This window comes from Salvelinus fontinalis, chromosome 1 (genome assembly GCF_029448725.1).
Source record: "Salvelinus fontinalis isolate EN_2023a chromosome 1, ASM2944872v1, whole genome shotgun sequence".
NCBI classification, from domain to species: Eukaryota; Metazoa; Chordata; class Actinopteri; order Salmoniformes; family Salmonidae; genus Salvelinus; species Salvelinus fontinalis.
The window spans coordinates 55,677,841-55,697,113 of NC_074665.1; the positions used below are offsets into that span (position 1 = coordinate 55,677,841).

The 19,273-nt window shown below is 41.5% G+C and overlaps 1 protein-coding gene and 1 long non-coding RNA gene across 2 annotated transcripts in view; one reads left to right on the top strand and one right to left on the bottom strand.

Annotated features, from left to right (window-relative positions):
• Positions 1-19,273, top strand: part of LOC129858182 (phytanoyl-CoA hydroxylase-interacting protein-like) — a 41,500-nt gene that overhangs the window by 16,166 nt on the left and 6,061 nt on the right. Inside the window, exons 2-4 of the mRNA XM_055927212.1 lie at positions 16,560-16,756; positions 17,850-18,024; positions 18,169-18,286. Coding sequence (XP_055783187.1) covers positions 16,560-16,756; positions 17,850-18,024; positions 18,169-18,286 — 490 coding nt within the window. The remainder of the gene's footprint in view (positions 1-16,559; positions 16,757-17,849; positions 18,025-18,168; positions 18,287-19,273) is intronic.
• On the bottom strand, positions 1,773-6,956 carry LOC129858201 (uncharacterized). Its single transcript, XR_008759990.1, has 3 exons — positions 6,456-6,956; positions 2,117-2,251; positions 1,773-2,036 (listed from the first exon to the last, which is right to left on the bottom strand). It is a non-coding gene; the product is annotated as an uncharacterized LOC129858201 (long non-coding RNA).

Below are 19,273 nucleotides of genomic sequence, written 5' to 3' on the forward strand. Positions count from 1 at the left end.
ACCGGCCAAACCCTCCCTACCCCGGACGACGCTATGCCAATTGTGCGTCGCCCCACGGACCTCCCGGTCGCGGCCGGCTGCGACAGAGCCTGGGCGCGAACCCAGAGACTCTGGTGGCGCAGTTAGCACTGCGATGCAGTGCCCTAGACCACTGCGCCACCCGGGAGGCCCCAGAATGAACGCTCTTATCGTCCTTCCTCAAGAGGCCTTTTGGATTGAATTAGTTTGCTAGTACAGCTGGTTATATTTACAGCGGACTTCTTTTGTGATATACATGGTTTTATTTAGTCCATCACTCAGAATTCTTAGACATTGTTTTTTCTCCTTGTTTCTATGTTGTTTTCTTTGTTGATCAATTACCCTGTGATTGGAGTAATACGTAACACACAGTAACTGTATGGAGCTGTATGAACAGAGCTTTGTTTCGCTACAAGTAGGATGTTATTTCTCTGGCAACGTCTTTTACTCTCAGCTTGTGCTCTCTTGCCAGTGTATAAGGACAAAACAGTGATTTTCAAAGGCGCTGCCCTGAATCCCACTTGGTGTTTGTAGTGTTGGAGTCTTTTAGAGTAAGAATGGACCAAAAACAAATGGTCCTAGGCAGCACCTACGGATTTACAACAGCATTCAGATTTCCAAATGCTTCGGCTTTGTATTCATAGCCTATGGGTCATGTCGACACTCAGGAAAACTCCATCACTCAAGTCACAAGACACGCCAGGTATGTTAACTAGGTTGATATTGATTTTGTTTAACTTCACCCTAGTGCTCAAATTAAATGAAACTCAATTAGTTTCATTTGACAAGGTTAAGGTAAAGGACACATTTGCAGCAAACTGCGATTCTTGGCCTTGCTTCCTGGCCTTCCCTGTACCTACTGTAGCTCGTAAATGAGATTGTAAGCCATGAATTCAATCATTGAATGAAACCTGCTATGCCAATGTTTATGTATCATATTTACAGAATATGTTATTTACAGAGCTCACACACATTTCATTGGGAAAGCAACTGCATAAAAACAGCAATGCAGATTTAAGTCAGACCTGTATCATGCCAATGTTTCTATTTCAGAATGTGACAAGGATAAACACCCCACTGCACCCGTGGGATTGTGTGAATAAGCTAGTTACATAACTGTGAGCTCAGTGTCTTTACACACCAGACAGCTGGCTTAGAGCATGCAGTATGACAAGGCTCATTTCTAATCCTCTGAAATTAAGTTGGAATATATTGCATGCCATTTCAGAAATGCAAATAATGTATACAGTATGTACTTCCATGGACTCCCTGTCTCCCACCCAGGCAAAATTCTGTTTTCCACTGAGTCCTTTCTTTTGGGTTTGATGAGCTCTTGAGCTATGTTGCATTGGGAAATGTATTTTTAATGACCTAACATTTACCCTCATTATACGCACTGTTAGTTTACCATAAGTCTGTCAGGGCTGGACCTCACGGCCTCCATTATCTAACGGGCATATTGACAACAATGACCTCGAAGCCGATCTAATGGAACAGGCCTTGAACTTGAATTGTCTGTGACCATTGCTTGGTGCTAGTTGTGAGCCAACACATTCTAGGCCTCAGGCAAGGATCGTCATCACACTAGGTTAGCTTGGGAGAAGACCTACAATACCATGAAAAGCAGTCATGTCTGACTCATACGCATCTACAGTATCACAAGGCCTGGGCCAAACAGGCCAACAGCTCCATTAATGTAAAGCAAACTTTCTATGACTCATACAGTATAGTAAAATGATCACAACAAAACAATGAATGTTCAATGCTCGACTATGTTTTATTAGGTGTGCCATTAAAATATTAACTTGAGCAAACTTTTCTTATTAATAGTGAACACTGAACACAAACAGACAATAGAAAAAAAATCCAAAAAAAATCGCATCCATAGAATGAAGGTGGAGCGTCGGCGGTGAGTAGTGGTCTTCTTCCAATAGCAAAAAAAGAGAGAACAGGCAGGTGTACCCATCCCTTGGTTCTGCTTACCTCACCATGCCTTTATTACTATCCATGAAGAACACCTGAAACAAAAAAGTCAGATGCTAAGCAACAGGTCAAGACAGGAAATTAACTACACTTTTATTGACAGATGTGCTCTCACCATGTGATCTCTCACACTCTCTTTATGAGCCTGATGACCCACAGCAGGAGGCAGACAGGGTCTTGGATTTCCAAAAGCGCAAAGTAGTGTGGCTCTGGGCCGGTGGCATGAGGCGACAGGAAATACATACTGCCCCTGATAAGACAGAGAGAGACACAGGGAAGATAGAAATTAGATGAGTAATGCCTCTTCCTTATGTATATACTGATAGACAGAGCATGCTGCTGATCACAAACTTACACAAAACGTATGTTATAGGCCTATTTTAAGTGAGAAGTAGCCATTGGTCTGAAGCCAAAAAACAAAATAAATTCACATGAGCACCGCAATGTGTACTTCACCCATGCTCTACCAAGGTTTTCCAGCTCACAGCTTTGACCTACTACAATATGTTGGTCTATTGTACATCAAACAATGTTTGGGCAGGTTGCTTAGGATTCAAACCTTCTCAAACAGCACCTTCTCAAATAGCCTAATACTCTTAGAGGTGCTCCCACAATAACGTGATTTGTACCACATGCAAGGTAATGTATTGCATTCTTCCCACCCCACACTAAGGCATTACCCAATTTTAGTCAGTAGATACACACCACCTTTTACGTTGGGTTCGACAGCCACTCATATAGATAGGTCTATGGAGCCTGTCTTCATTCTTGATTTCTGTAACCGTTAGCTTACTTTGTAATATTGACATAAGCTCAGAAACACTTTTGCAAACATGGTCCTGTTTTAGCAATTGGAGGCTTCTCAGAGGTGGACCAATTTGAGCAATGTACATTCATCAGTAAACTTTGTACATACAATTCAGGGATGGCCATTATATCTCGATGGGCTACAGGGTTATGCAGGCTCTCCTGTTCAAGCCCAGGTCTACCACACCTTCTACTATATAAGGTCTTGATGAGCAGCTGAGGTATTGATGAATAGCTGAGCAGTAAAATCAGGTGTGGTAGCACTGGGCTTGAACAAAAGCCTGCATAAACCTTCAGGTCATCAATAGGAATTTTGGTAAGTGCTGATACAAACACTGTTTACAAATGACAAACTGCTGAGAAACACCTGTAAAATACAAAGAAATTCAACAAGTACAAAACACTTAAGAATACATTCTTATAAATCTGACATTGGATAGGTGCTCTAAATCCTTTAGGTACCAATGTTCTTAATAAAGCTGTACACAGCTGTCCAACTCCAGTAAAAATAATAATAAAAAAAAACACATTCCCAAATGTATAAATATGAAAACAGACGGGAGTACTCAGATTTGGAACAGAACATACATAAATGCTACTGATAGTGTGCAATGTACTGTGTGCATATGAATAAGCGTAAATCATAGCTTCTCAAATGACAGAAAGTTGCGCCTGAAAAGGATACACGTTTACAACCTGTGCAATTTATCGCATGCATTTGTACGGTAGGGATGGCGTGCATCTAATGAATGAGGGCAACGTCGTCTTGAGAGTTTGAGAGCTGGTCTCGCCACGGTTCTCTCCTCCGTAGTAGCAAGACGCGCGCACAACTACTAGTACACGTCACACTCACTGTTCCTTGCCACTCAACGATTTCTAATGAGCCCAAAGTCTATTTTACATACATCTAAGACATTTAAAAAAAAATAAGCACACCCCGTGCGTGCATGCGCCGGTGTCCGGAATGGGAGCGGGTGTCAAACTATACACGAAAGAGAATGGTCAAAATATCTTTCAAATCCCAGTGACGCTAACCGTTACACTACGAACCCTGTTACAGATACTTCAAATAGACACCATTTAAATAGGCAGCTTGGTGGCCTACCAAGCTGCCCATTCCAAAATATGTTGGTTCATTCACTAAGTACTGATTTAACGTTTATCTTGTTTGGTTAAACATACTTTTTTTATGGAACAGTTGATATGTTGAAAATAGTTTCATTTTATCACGTAGGCAACCAAGTTAACAAACAAAACGCTTTATTTGGACTTGCGCACAGGTCGCACAAGCAAGAAATGATCATTATGATGGCGTTGTTTTAACGTTACCTGGATGCTTCTTGAGCAACCCTGCTGCTTTTTACTTGTGGATGGCGACTTCAGCTTTTCGGAAACATTGAAAAGTAACTTGACACTTGATCAGTCAGCGCAAATTTAGATTATAATGACAATAAATTTGCATTGACAGAGAATGGAGTGTACTGAATTAATGCATAAGGTAGGGGCTAGAATTTTCTCGGGATCTTCTAACAGCGACACGTCTGTTTTGGTGTTTGCATGTATTATACATTAGCAGCGTGGCAGTGTCCCCAAAGTTCGTTGAATCCAACGGGCCCGTAATAGCAGCCAAGGACGTTAGCTAATTTATTAGCTTGTGCTCTGATTACACGCAAGTGTACAGGTCAGCAGTTTACGCAGATGACTTCAGCCATATGGAAAAACTTCCATAGCTAAATATACCTAGCTACCTGATATTCACCACATCATTGGTTTTTACTAGGCAAAAATGTGCATGTGAGCGGTAAATTGTGAATATAATAAAAAATGTTGCACCTACAAACGTATTCAGTCCAAATGGATCTAAATATAAATGGTCACCTAATGGACGCAGTAGCCTGGTTTTAATCCAATGTCTAGAATATGAGCTAGGTTTGGGCAAAACATTTAACAACCCTAATGCTAACGAACTTGCAAAAATCCGGTATAGTTGTTCTCGGTAATGAGAGGCGAGTAGTGTGTTGTGTACCTCAATTGATTTGCAAATGTTTATCAACATTGGCGTCATATTGGCTTAGACATGATGGTAGGGAGTTTTGAATTGAAAAATTGAGCTTCAACTGTAACTGACAGTTAGATTTACAGGTTATGTCGTTGTTTTTTGTTTGAATTGTTTACGTGTTCGCTTTGCGGGGGAAATGATAAAACGAGCGGAACTACGTAGCTAATAACTGTTGTAACGGGGATCCTTATTGTAGCAACACACTTTTGGAGGGAAGGCAATCCCGCGCTGTGTTAGCTAAATTTTCATGTCATCCATCAGGTGTAGTTCGTAAGTATGTTAGGATGGTAAAGTTATAATAATTAAGAATGAAGTGTGAATTCATGCCAGGAATAATAAGTGTGAAGTTTGATTTCCTCCATTCTGTAATAAGCAGCCAATGAGGTATTTTTCCTTTATTCATGTGTTTAATCTGATACTGTTATAGCACCGGCAAAACTGTTTGTGTATGTAAGCACTTCAGAGTTATACCAAGCTAATAAGTCACTCATAAGATAAATCTTCTCATGGCTGCAGCCCGACGCCAGTACACTTATGACAACAGCCACTTGAAGTGCAGGGCGCGAAATTCAAAAGATATTTATTTTTAAATATTTAACTTTCACACATTAACAAGTACAATACAGGAAATGAAAGGTACACATCTTGTGAATCCAGCCAACATGTCCGATTTTTAAAATGTTTTACAGCAAAAACAGCACGTATATTTATGTTAGCTCACCACCAAATACAAAAAAGGACAGACATTTTTCACAGCACAGGTAGCATGCACAACGCCAACCTAACTAACCAAGAACCAACCAAACTAACCAACAAACAACTTCATCAGATGACAGTCTTATAACATGTTATTTAATAAATCTATGTTTTGTTCGAAAAATGTGCATATTTCAGGTATAAATCATAGTTTACATTGCAGCTACAATCAGAAATTGCACCGAAAGCAGCCAGAATAATTACAGACACCAACGTCAAATACCTAATTACTCATCATAAAACATTTCTGAAAAATACATAGTGTACAGCAAATAAAAGACAGGCATCTTGTGATTCCAGCCAATATTTCCGATTTATTAAGTTTTTTACAGCGAAAACACAATATAGCCAGAAACACATGCCATTTCCCAGTAGCAAAAGGTTAGCGATCGTAACAAACCAGTAAAAGATATATAATTTTTGACTAACCTTGATATTCTTCATCAGATGACAGTCTTATAACATCAGGTTATACATACACTTATGTTTTGTTCGAAAATGTGCATATTTAGAGATGAAATCAGTGGTTATACATGTTGCTATCTTAGCTACTTTTTCCACAACGTCTAAACAGCAACGATATTTTTCTGACACTTTTTCTGACACACATATTCTGACCAAATAGCTATTCATAAACATAACTAAAAAATACATGTTGTATAGGAAATGATAGATTCATTAGTTCTTAATGAAATCGCAGTGTTAGAATTCTAAAAAGTAACTTCATTAAGACATCCAGCTTCGGTATAGCTGAGTACCCAAACGTTGGGCGCCGACGACTAGTTCACATGCACGACAGATATATGAAATAGCATCATAAAATGTTTCTTACTTTTGCTGATCTTTCATCAGAATGTTGGACAAGGGGTCCTTTGTCCAGAACAGTCGTTGTTTGGATTTAGAACGGCCACTTTCCCTCTTGATTTAGCAAGCGCACTAGCCAAGTGGCACGAATCGCTCCATCGTCAACAAAGTCAGAGAACGGAACACGGCAAAACTCCCAATTTTTTTTCAATAATCTGATTAAACTATATTGAAAAAACATACTTTACGATGATATGGTCACATGTATCAAATAAAATCAAAGCCGGAGATAGTAGTCGCCTATAACGACAGCTAAACAGAAGGCAAATCCATGTCTCTCTTCGCGCCTTCCTGAAAACAGGAAATGGAGGACACGTCATTCCATGAGCTGTAATTCGAGTCCAGATCAAGTTACACAGTCCATTTCTTCTCTCACTCCTTGTCGACATCTAGTGGAAGACGTATGAAGTGCATCTAAACTAATAAATAACAAGGGCTTTAATAGGCAGCCCCTGGAACAGAGCCTCAATTTCAGACTTTCCACTTCCTGTCAGGAAGTTTGCTGCAGAATGAGTTCTGTTTCACTCACAGATATAACACTCACAGATATAATTCAAACGGTTTTAGAAACTAGAGAGTGTTTTCTATCCAATAGTAATAATTATATGCATATTGTACAAGCAAGAATTGAGTACGAGGCCGTTTGAAATGGGCACCTTTTATCTGGCTACTCAATACTGCCCCTGCAGCCCAAACAGGATAAGGACGTTGTAAGAGTGTGCTTAACTGTATTTCCATTTACTTTATAGTTCTCACGGAAGGTGATAATTCTGACTAAATCTACAGAATAAAGCCGCCAGTTAAAATCAAGGAACGGTTGTGCTCGTGGTTACTACATCAACAAATGCATACTATGCGATATAATCAAATCGTATTATTCCCATGCGCCGAATACGTACAGTAATTTTTTTTTAACAAATAGAGCAGCAGTAAAATAACAGTAGCGAGGTTATATGCAGTTATCAGACAAGACAGGCAGGTCTATTATATGGGGTTCTGAAGAAATCCTAGACAGTGTAGCCTATCTTGTTGCACTTATGGGTCTCCTTACCTGGGCAGGGCCACCTCACGTGGGCTGGTATCCCCAGGTGGATAGAAATCCCCAATGGTGGACTTCACACCCCTCTGCCCATGACAGAACCTGAAGGTTTTAAACCAGATTAATGGGGCCTCTTGCCTGATGGAGGTAGATAGGCAGCCTGGTCCATCTCTGCAGAGCCACTCACACCCCAACTGAGATCTTCAGTTTCTTGTTTGTAGTCGAACCCACAACTCTCCAAATACTCAACTAGTCTAAAGAAGGACAGTTTTATTGCTTCTTTAATCAGAACAACAGTTTCCAGCTGTGCTAACATAATTGCAAAAGGGTTTTCTAATGCTCAATTAGCCTTTTAAAATGATCAATTTGGATTAGCTAACACAACGTGCCATTGGAACACAATAGTGATGGTTACTAAAAATGGGCCTCTGTACGCCAATGTAGATATTCCATAAAAAATCAGCCGTTTCCAGCTACAATTGTCATTTACAACATTAACAATGTCTACACTGTATTTCTGATCAATTTGATGCTATTTTAATGGACAAAAAAATAGCTTTTCTTTCAAAAACAAGGACATTTCTAAGTGACCCTAAACTTTTGAATGGTAGTGTATATAAAAAAACATCCGATTATATGAAGTGATCTATAACAGCGCATTGGTCCGCGGTGCTAGAAACAAGCTGTAAAATGCTTGGGAAAGACGAGAATATCATTGTTATGTTTCTTTGACATCGAGGCTGAGCCGAAACCTTCTATAGCCGAGGAGACAAACAATTGACTTGCTTGGGAAGTAATCTTATACTGTAACTATTCATTGATTAAGGTATTCACTTTCTGTACAATCAAATATGTTTAAACCCAGACAGCGTTTAGGGACAGGCCATACAAATTCTGAGTTAATGCCTAAACTTAACCTTAAACACTTCGGAATTTGATGTTTGGGTGAACGTTTAATTCTGACATGAGACTGTGAGAGGTTGTTGTTTTGGGAAACACTTGTGACCTCGGAAGAAGAGTAACCAGCTTACATTTTTCTGTGTCGGTAGGCCTAGGAGGCATTGGATAAATATGATAAGATGAACACAGGCCTATCTCTTGATCTATTCTTAGCCTGTAATTTCAGTAATTTGTGTGGTATTAAAAAGCTTATGCTAATATGTAGAATTGCATGACATTTACATTTTTTCCTCGGAACTGCAAAAACGATGATAGATTCATTCAATGCTTTTACTATAAAAATAGATCTTTCCACCTCTACTCTTTTCCACCGTGGTCTGAAAACTCACAACCTTCTGGCCCGCAGCCATGTGCGCTATCAAAATTCCTGCGTTGCCATGTAATGCTTAAAGGACGAAGAACAGTTTCTAAAGAACAATATCTAAAACTGCATCTCTAATTCTCTGGTCTATCCAAGAAGTGAGCGTAAACAGTAGACGATAGATTATAGTGGAGGGTCACTTGTTTTTTTTTTCAAGTGTTCAGAGAGGATTTAGGTAAAATATATTTTGCTGAAGGAAGGGCAATCCATTTGTAAACATATATAAATGCAACCTGTAAAGTGTTCCTCCCGTGTTTCATGAGCTGAAGTAAAAGTTCCTAGAAATGTATTATTTCTCAAAATGTTTGTGCACACATTTGTTTACATCCCTGTTAGTGAGCATATCTGCTATGCCAAGATAATCCATCCACCTGACCAGTGTGGCATATCAAGAAGCTGATTAAACAGCATTATCATTACACAGGTGCACCCTGTGCTGGGGACAATAAAAGGCCACTCTAAAATGTGCAGATCACACAACACATTGCCACAGATGTCTTAAGTTTTGACGGAGCGTGCAATTGGCATGCTGACTGCAGGAATGTACAACAGAGCTGTTGCCAGAGAATGTAATGTTAATTTCTCTACCATAAGCCACCTCCAACGTCATTTTAGAGAATTTGGCAATACGTCCAACCGGCCTCACAACCGCAGACCAAGTGTAACCATGCCAGCCCATCCGGCTTTTTCATCTGTGGGATCGTCTGAGACCAGCCACCTGCACAGCTAGTGAAACTATGTGTTTGCACAACTGAATCATTTCTGCACAAACTGTCAGAAGCCGTCTCAGGGAAGCTCATCTGCGTGCTCTTCGTCCTTACCAGGGTCTTGACCTGAGTGCAATTTGGCAACGTAACCGACTTCAGTGGGAAAATGCTCACCTTCGACGGCTGCTGGCACGTTGGAGAAGAATGCTCTTCACAGATGAATCCTGGTTTCAACTGTACCGGGCAGATGGCAGACATTGTGTATGGCGTTGTGTGGGCCAGCGATTTGCTGATGTCAACATTGTGTACAGAGTGCCCCCATGGTGGCGTTGGGGTTATGGTATGGGTAGGGTAGGCATAAGCTACGGACAATGAACATAATTGCATTTTGTCAATGGCAATTTGAATGCACAGAGATACAGTAACGAGATCTTGAGGCCCATTGTCGTGCCATTTATGCACTGCTATCACCTCATGTTTCAGCATGATAATGCACAACCCCATGTCTTAAGGATCTGTACACAATTCCTGGAAGCTAAAAATTCCCCAGTTCTTCCATGGCCTGCATACTCACCAGACATGTCACCCATTGAGCATGTTTGGGATGCTCTTGATCGACGTGTATGACAGAGTGTTCCAATTGCCACCAATATCCAGCAACTTCGTACAGCCATTGAAGAAGAGTGGACACCATTCCACAGGCCACAATCAACAGCCTGATCAACTTTGTGTGAAGGTGATGTGTCATGCTGCATGAGGCACATAGTGGTCACACCAGGTACTAACTGGGCTTCTGATCCACGTCTACTTTTTGTGTGAACAACAGATGCATATCTGTATTCCCGGTCATGTGAAATCCATAAATTAGGGCTTGGAAAGGTGGGCTGGCCTCTCCGTCCAGTTCTAAAATGATTTAGGACCTATTTAACCGGTCAATTGTTTTTTTTGTCACCCTTGGTGAACATAACTCAGAGAAAATAGATATCACATGTGGTGTTCCACAAGGTTAGATTTTGAGTCCGGTACTGTTCAGTTTATATGTGTTACCCCTTGGGAGCGTTATCAGAAAGCACGGCATTGATTTTCACTGCTACGCAGATGATACACAACTTTGCATTTCTGTGTCATCAGAGGAATTTTTAGCTCCACAGATAAATTATACTGTAGTAGTGAGTTAAATACTTGGATGGTTCACAACTTCCTCCAGCTAAATCAAGACAAGACTGAGGTACTTAGTATTGGAGCCAAAGCACAGAGAAAATCTGGCTGCACATTTCAATTCACAGGCAATAAAGATAAAGCACCAGGTAAAAAACCTAGGTGTCATTTTCGATTCTGAACTCAATTTTGAATCACACATTAGGAATGTGACCAAAATATATTTCTATCTCAGGCTGATAGAGAGACTCATCCATGCTTTTATTACTACTATAATGCTTTAGTGTCTGGCCTACCCAAGACGGCCATTGCTCAACTGCAAAACACACAGAATGCTGCAGCACGGGTACTGACCAAGACCAAACGAAGAGCACACATTACACCACATTACATAACGAAAGTTATGTACTCAGTAGGTCCCTCAGGTTCTCTGGCACTGGCCTTTTAATTATCCCAAAGCCTAGGACCAAGAGGCACGGAGGCAGCCTTTTGTTATTATGCCCTCAGCCTCTGGAATAGCATTAGCCTGTCGGAGGACCCGAGGGGGGGGGGGGGGGGGGGGGGCGACTGTGGATATATTTAAAAGAGATCTTAAAACACATCTCTTTAGCTTTGCTTTTCCTTAGTGTTTTTAGTCTTACATTTTTTTTTTATTATTCTTTTGTTTTTTATCCTCTTTTGTTTGTTGGGTAGTAAATATTTCTATATGTGTATTTTCATAGTTTTTGTTTTTTCCTCTGAAGCGCATTTCATTGCATTCATGTTTGAAATGTGCTATATAAATAAAGCTTGATTTGATTATAATAAACAACGTGCACTCCCTTAGCTCTCTGGATCAATGTTATTGAATGCCAAAGTTTTTTGCTCAAAACATGATTGTGCCACAAGCTTGCTAGCTGCGGGGTAAATTACTGCACTTCTCATTAACAACCTAGCTAATTCAAGTAGCTATGCAGATGTGTACCTGATCAAGTGCTTCGATAGCGTATGGCTAGCTAGCTAACAGGCCCGAGCCATCTTTCTTCCAGCTCCCATTTCTCTCTATTTCTCAGGGGACAGGGCCAGAGAGGGTATAGAAGCTCCACAGACTGAAAATCGCATGAAAATTATCATGCATTTTGGCCTATTATTTGTCAGAAGGAAATACCCTACGTAATTTCATGGTTGACTACACAGTTGGTAGTCCATTTAGTCTAGTAGGTGTAAAATAATCTAATATGGCTAAGCAAGTACCTACCTACCTACTAGTATCAGCCTCTTTGGAAACAAAGATATGATATTTTAACAAGCTGTGTGTGTCCCTTAGACATAGTTGACCATTTAGCACAGCTACAGTATCACAGTTCATTCTAGACCTAGGCCTAATAAATCAAATCAAATCAGATACAACAGGTGACGACCTTACAGTGAAATGCTTACTTACAAACCCTTAACCAACAATGCAGTTTTAAGAAAATACCCCCAGAAAAGTAAGAGATAAGAATAACACATAATTAAAGCGCAGCAGTAAATAACAATAGCGGGGCTATATACAGGGGGTACCGGTAAAGAGTCAATGTGCGAGGGACCAGTGTCGAGGTAATTGAGGTAATATGTACATGTATGGAGAGTTATTAAAGTGACTATGCATAGATAATAACAGAGTAGCATGAGCATATGGGGGGGGGGGGGGGGGGGCAATGCAAATAGTCTGGGTAGCCATTTGATTTGCTGTTCAGGAGTCTTATGGCTTGGGGGTAGAAGCTGTTTAGAAGCCTCTTGGACCTAGACTTGGCGCTCCGGTACCGCTTGCTGTGCGGTAGCAGAGAGAACAGTCTATGACTAGGGTGGCAGGAGTTTTTGACAATTTTTAGGGCCTTCCTCTGACACCGCCTGGTATCCCGGGAACATATTCCAGTAGTGATGCACCGATATTACATTTTTGGCCGATACCGATATCTGATATTTTCCTTGCCAAAAAACCCAATACCGATAACTGATATAAAAAATATGTAGCGTCCTTTTAAGCATTCTAGTACAGTTAAATAGTTAACACACACACATGGACGCAGCGGTCTAAGGCACTGCATCTCAGTGCAAGATGCGTCACTACAGTCTCGCGTTGGAATCCAGGCTGTGTCACATCCGGCCGTGATTGGGAGTCCCATAGGGCGGCGCACAATTGGCCCAGCGTCGTCCAGGGTAGGCCGTCATTGTAAATAAGAATTTGTTCTTAACTGACTTGCCTAGTTAAATAAAGGTTACACACACACACACACACACACCACACTGACCAAAATAAGGATTAGCCACAATAGTGGACTATGTGGTTAGCCTTTAAAATAAAAGTATGGCATAATTCTACTATTTGTATTTATTTGCATCACTGTCAATGACATACTTTTATTTTGAACGCAAACTGCATATTCCGCTATTGTGCCTAATCCGTATTGTGGCTAGCTTCACAACACATAACCCGGTCCGGTCGAGCCTCACTAGCCAGATGAAGCTAGCTGGCTGCTTATAATGTTAGCTTTGGGCAACAGGGTTAGGTAGCTGGCCAGCTATTTATCATGAACTGAAGTTACATTTCAATAGGCTAACAACAAGTGGCTAACCTAGCTAATACTTACTCACAAGGATTCCAAAATAATTGCTAAGAATAATGAAAATGACTGTAGTTTCTACTGGTCATTGTTTTCAGGCGGGTTGTATTGGGTCTAGCTAGGTACCAAGCTAAAGCTAGCTACCCCAGAAGTTGCGGTCAAACAAATTATGCTATATTACCAATGCGGTATTGTAAACACATCGTTTGTGGCTGTTGTTTTTCTGTTTGCAGACTTTTTTGTACAGCTTTGACAGTGCTACTGTATCTTTTTTGACACGCAAAGACCCAAACGTATATCTCTATTGCACTCCACACTGCCCTTTCACACCTGGACAAAAGGAACACCTATGTGAGAACGCTAGTCATTGACTACAGCTCAGCGTTCTACTTATCTATGCTTTAAGGAATGCGTTTGTATATGACCGTTCATTGTGTATCCCTCAACAAGTGTAGATAGATAGGCTACAGTACATTTTCTGAAAGCACTCATGATCTTAGTCAATAGATGGATCAGGCATCTGTAACAAAGCTGATGACCCAGGCCAATACAGAGCAGTCAGTCAGGCTGCAGTGACAGAGAAGAGTGAAGAATCAGTAGCAGCAAGGCTGATGTCAGCAGCCTCTCCCAAGAGGCAATAGAAAGTATAGGTTCAGAATCCTCGGATGACACAGATATGCAAAGTTGCGTTTCATCTGCGTAGCAGTGAAAATCAATGCTGTGCTTTCTGATAACGCTTCCAAGGGGTAACATATATAAAACTGAACAGTACCGGGCCCAAAATCTAACCTTGTGGAATGCCACGTGATATCTATTTTCTCTGAGTTATGTTATCCAAGGGTGACAAAACTCTTGACCGATTTTAAATAGGTCCTAAACCAATTTAGAACTGGACTGGAGGCCAACCCACCTCTCCAGTCTGTCCAGAAGGACAGGTCAACATTCACAAGGCCGCAGGGCCAGACGGATTACCAGGACGTGTACTCCCAGCATGCCCTGACCAACTGGCAGGTGTCTTCACTGACATGTTCAACCTCTCCATGTTTGAGTCTGTAAGTGCCTTGCTGAAGGACACCAACAGATTTCTCACCTTGTTGGCTCAAGTATTCAAACCAGTGACTTCTGGCCCAATGCTATAACTGCTAGGCTACCTGCCACCCACTTTGCTACGTCTACAACCTGTTGCTACTTTACTCTACCTAGGGGCAGGTTCATTCATTTTGTTTGGTACTACTGTACATTCTTTCATTGAGCAGCTTAGGCACTAAGGAAAAGAGACCTCTGTGAGGTAAAGATCACTGTTCCTGTTAATCAGCTAAACACTCTTTAGGACAAAAGTGGGAGGGGCCTACAGGAAAAATAGACAATTGTTTCTACAAGGGTTATTGTGAGTTACACCCCTGTCACGTTCCTGACCTGTTTTCCCTTGTTTTTGTATTTGTTTAGTATGGTCAGGACGTGAGTTGGGGTGGACATTCTATGTTATGTGTTTCTATGTTGGGTTCATGTTTAATTAGCCTGATATGGTTCACAATCAGGGGCAGGTGTTTTACGTTTCCTCTGATTGAGAACCATATTAAGGTAGGCTGTTCACACTGTTTGTTTGTGGGTGATTGTTTGCTGTGACTGTGTTTGTTCACCTCACGGTACTGTTTCGGTTCGTTCGTTCATTTGTTCCTGTGTCAGTGTTTGTACCACATGGGGCTGTTTCGTTTCGTTTGTTAGTCTGTTCCTGTTCATTGCGTTCTTCGTTGTCTGTAAGTTCACATGTTCAGGTCTTGTAACGTCGTTTATTGTTTTGTAGTTAAGTGTTTTTCATCTTTATTAAATAAATTCGTTATGTCTTCACAACACGCTGCATATTGGTCCGATCCTTCTCGCCTCTCCTCGTCCGATGAGGAGGACGACTTAGACTGCCGTTACAACCCCCTGCTTTCATTTGTCAAGGGAGTATGTTGTCCCAGTAGTGTGTCTAAGTTTTATTGTAATATGCTACCTTTCTGGAAAATATCTACTCTTCAACTGGCTTGGCAGAAGTTTGTTTAGCACAGAACAGACGACCTAGGTTGAAAGGTGGCCCTTGGCAGAAACACATTTATTCATGCCTAGTTCATTAACCTCAGTATAAATGATTAATTTGACATGATTGTAAATACTCCATATGAATGGTCAATCTAACATGGTGAAACTGTTTCACCCATGGTGTTTGTGTATAGGGAGAAAAACCTGACCCAATTTGTGGAAATACTCAATTATCATCCAGCCTCAGAGCTCATGGTCAGAGATAGGAGTTCCATGGTCTGCTGCTTTTCCCATTGTTTATTGTGTCCTGTGCATTAACCCAGAATTCCACATTCTTGCATCTAGTTATTGTATTTAGAGCTTGCACAGAAAACATATTGTTGCCATGCCAAGAGTGTTTCTTTTTTTGTATGTAGTGGATTCTAAGCTCATGGTCATGTTACAAAGCTCTTATTCACTCACTTGTTTTGGTGTATAGGGCTATTTGTATTTCTGTGGGTCGTGTGTGTGCGTGCGTGCGTGAGAGAGAGGGAGAGTGTGCACATGCACATCAAATCAAGTATTATTGGTCACATACACACAGTATTTAGCAGATGTTATTGTGGGTGTAGCGAAATTCTTGTGTTCCTAGCTCCAACAGTGCAGTAATATATAACAATACACACTAAAGAATGGAATTAAGAAATACAGAAGTATTTGTGTTATTACATTTTCATAAACACATAAACATAGCACCAAAAGGTGTCTGACAATACATTTAATTAGGAAATGATGAATTTGTCCAATCCTTGCCACGTACACCTGTGCTGGACTAGAACACGATCTGACAGACCCTGACTGAAAGACTTATCAAAGCACCTCTTACTTACATTTTCTTTGTGACTAAATTAAAATGTCCCCCATGAAAGAAATAAGCAAGGCTTTATTAAGAGATCCATCTGTGTGGGGTTGAGTCACGATAATCACCAGCGTTTGAAATATTTAATACTGTATGTGCTTGTAATCTGAAGGGATTGCAGCATTGCCATGACAACAGATACACGGTGGAGCTCCCTGCTTTATGGTAAGTGCTCCACAGAGCACAGAGGCAGCTGAGTGCTGGAAGTGCACCCTATAGTGCAGGGGACTGTAGGGCCAGCCATATCTGATGTATTTGGTGTCTCAAAAAAATAAACGTCAGTAGTTAAGTAAAATGTGAAAGTATTAAAGCCTAACCACTCCTTTTGTCCTTGTGCCACAGGTAATAAATCCCAGGACAGCGGCATCGTAGAGATGGAGGAGCTTCCTGTCCCTCAGAACATCAAGATCAGCAACATCACATGTGACTCTTTCAAGATTTGCTGGGACATGGAGCCCCGTGTCAAGGAGCGCATCACTCACTACTTCATTGACCTCAATAAGAAGGAGAACAAGAACTCCAACAAGTTCAAACACAAGGTAACCTATCACACAACGATAACAACTAGGCTATTTCAAAGGAATAGCTCAGACATTTCCTAATTCTGTAATGCAATCAATCAATCAAAAGTATTTTATAAAGCCCTTTTCACATCAGCATTTGTCACAAAGTGCTTTAGATACCTGGCCTAAAACCCCCAAAAAGTGAGCAATGCAGAGGCAGAAGCACAGTGGCTAGGGAAAAACTCCCTCGAGCAGGAAGTTGTCTATCAAATTATTTCTACATGATGAGGGAGGTCATTTAGTTAGAGCTAGAACACCAACCAGTATCTACCCACATCATAACCTTTATACTCCAAACAAGAAGTGTATCAGGTGTAACCTTTTACTAGTGCTCAGAACTGACACTCCCACACACTCTCTAACACCAGATAGCCTTGTGTACTCTACTAGCAGACTTATCTCTGAGCAGTAACGATATCACATAACGCTAGCAGAGACTAATTGCACAAGATGGCTGCTGTTTCAGCCGTTAATCGAATGCATCTAATGTAAAATCTTACAGATCTATTTCATCAGTCTCCCAGCTCACATTATGGGTGTAGTGACCATAAAAGCCCCCCTAAAGGAAATGTTTTTCTTCCCATTCTCTGTGTGAATATAGACCGCATGCAGTTATTTTCATTACAGCATGCAGGGACGATGTTGTGCATTAATGTACTGCTGTTGTCGCTACACAGGGGCTGGTGTAATACTGCAGGGTGTGCAGGCCCAATCAATGTCCTGCAGCTAATGCATAGATGGAGGAGATAGGAAGTATAATACTAGGCTCCATAGTATACAGTGAATACATTTTGAGGACATGGGGATAAGGGAATGCTACAGTCAATACATGTGTCGTTTGAGCAGTTTAACACTGAGAGGTGTATTTATGCTGAGTTTCTGTTTTGGTGTGTATGTGGCATTAAAGTGTATATATATATATAATAAGGAGGCCCCTACTGCCATTGATACATATGATATGTTGCTTGTGCAGCTGAACAGTGAACAATGTGTTAATGCAGAGTTTGTGTGTAGAGTTGTAAGCTTTGTGTATGTTAGGTGTAAGCACTCTGTCTGTGTCCCTGTCCAGGATGTCCCCACTAAGCTGGTGGCGAAGGCGGTTCCTCTGCCCATGACGGTGAGGGGTCACTGGTTCCTCAGCCCGCGCACAGAGTACACTGTGGCCGTCCAGACAGCTTCCAAACAGACTGACGGAGACTACGCTGTGTCAGAGTGGAGCGAGATCATAGAGTTCACCACTGCCGGTGAGGCAAGGAGCAGAAGAGGGGCAGGGAAACAAAGCTTTTTGATATTTTCTCTATCCCTAAAACCTTCTGCCTTTTATATGATGGACATGCTATATTCTCTCTTATATTTGTCTAATGGCTAATCCGAACCCCTGTTTCCAGATTATTCCACAGTACATCTAACCCAACTGCTGGAGAAGGCTGAGGTCATCGCAGGGAGGATGCTGCGCTTCTCTGTGTTCTACAGGAACCAGAACAAAGAGTACTTTGACCAGGCCAGGTACGTATGTCTGCACAACAACCAGAAAATGTATTCTGATGTTATGATACTGTACGTAAAACATTTCAAGTGGAATCACGTAATATGGAGATAAATAGGGCTGCACATGATCTTTGCTAATGCCGCCTTCCCTTTCAACTGAAATGGTCATATGCTTTCTTCAAAGCTCAAGGGAAAGGGTCCAGATGTTATGGTTTGAAGCATTTTTTATACGCTCAGATCTGCATGTGCAGGGTCCTCCCGAGTGGCACAGCGGTCTAAGGCACTGCATCGCAGTGCTTGAGGCGTCACTACAGACCCGGGTTTGATCCCAGTCTGTGTCACAGCCGGCTGTGACCGGGAGACCCATGAGGCGGTGCACAATTGGCCCAGTGTCGTCCAGGATAGGGGAGGGTTTGGCCAGCCGGGATTTCCTTGTCTCATCTCCCTCTAGTGAGTCCTTGTGGTGGGCTGAGCACCTGCTAGCTGACTTCGGTCGCCAGCTGGCTTCCGGGTTAAGTGAGCAGTGTGTCAAGAAGCTGTGCAGCTTGGCAGGGTTGTGTTTCGGAGGACCCATGGCTTTCGACCTTCGCCTCTCCCGAGTCCGTAGGGGAGTTGCAGTGATGGGACAAGACTGTAACTACCAATTGGGAAGAAAAAGGGGTAGAAGTACAACAATAAAAAATATCTGCATGTGTAGGGCTAGTTCTGTATTTGGGAAGTTAGGGATGGGCAACTGGCAGCCCCCCCTTTTGTAGGCCCGTGGATCAATCCCCCTCCCCAAAAAATGGAACAATTGAAATTTGATTGTGAATCAGCAGTTTTTTTATTGTTATGTCACTGACAGTCACTCAATTAGCCCATGTCAGCAAATCCATTTTTGATTGCTAAGTTAGTTTAGCCATACTGTATATCTAAACTTGTAGTAATCATGTTCGAATTACCGACCATGGGCCCCCATTGATTTTTTTTGTTACTGTCACTCAGATATCATATTAAAAACTGCAA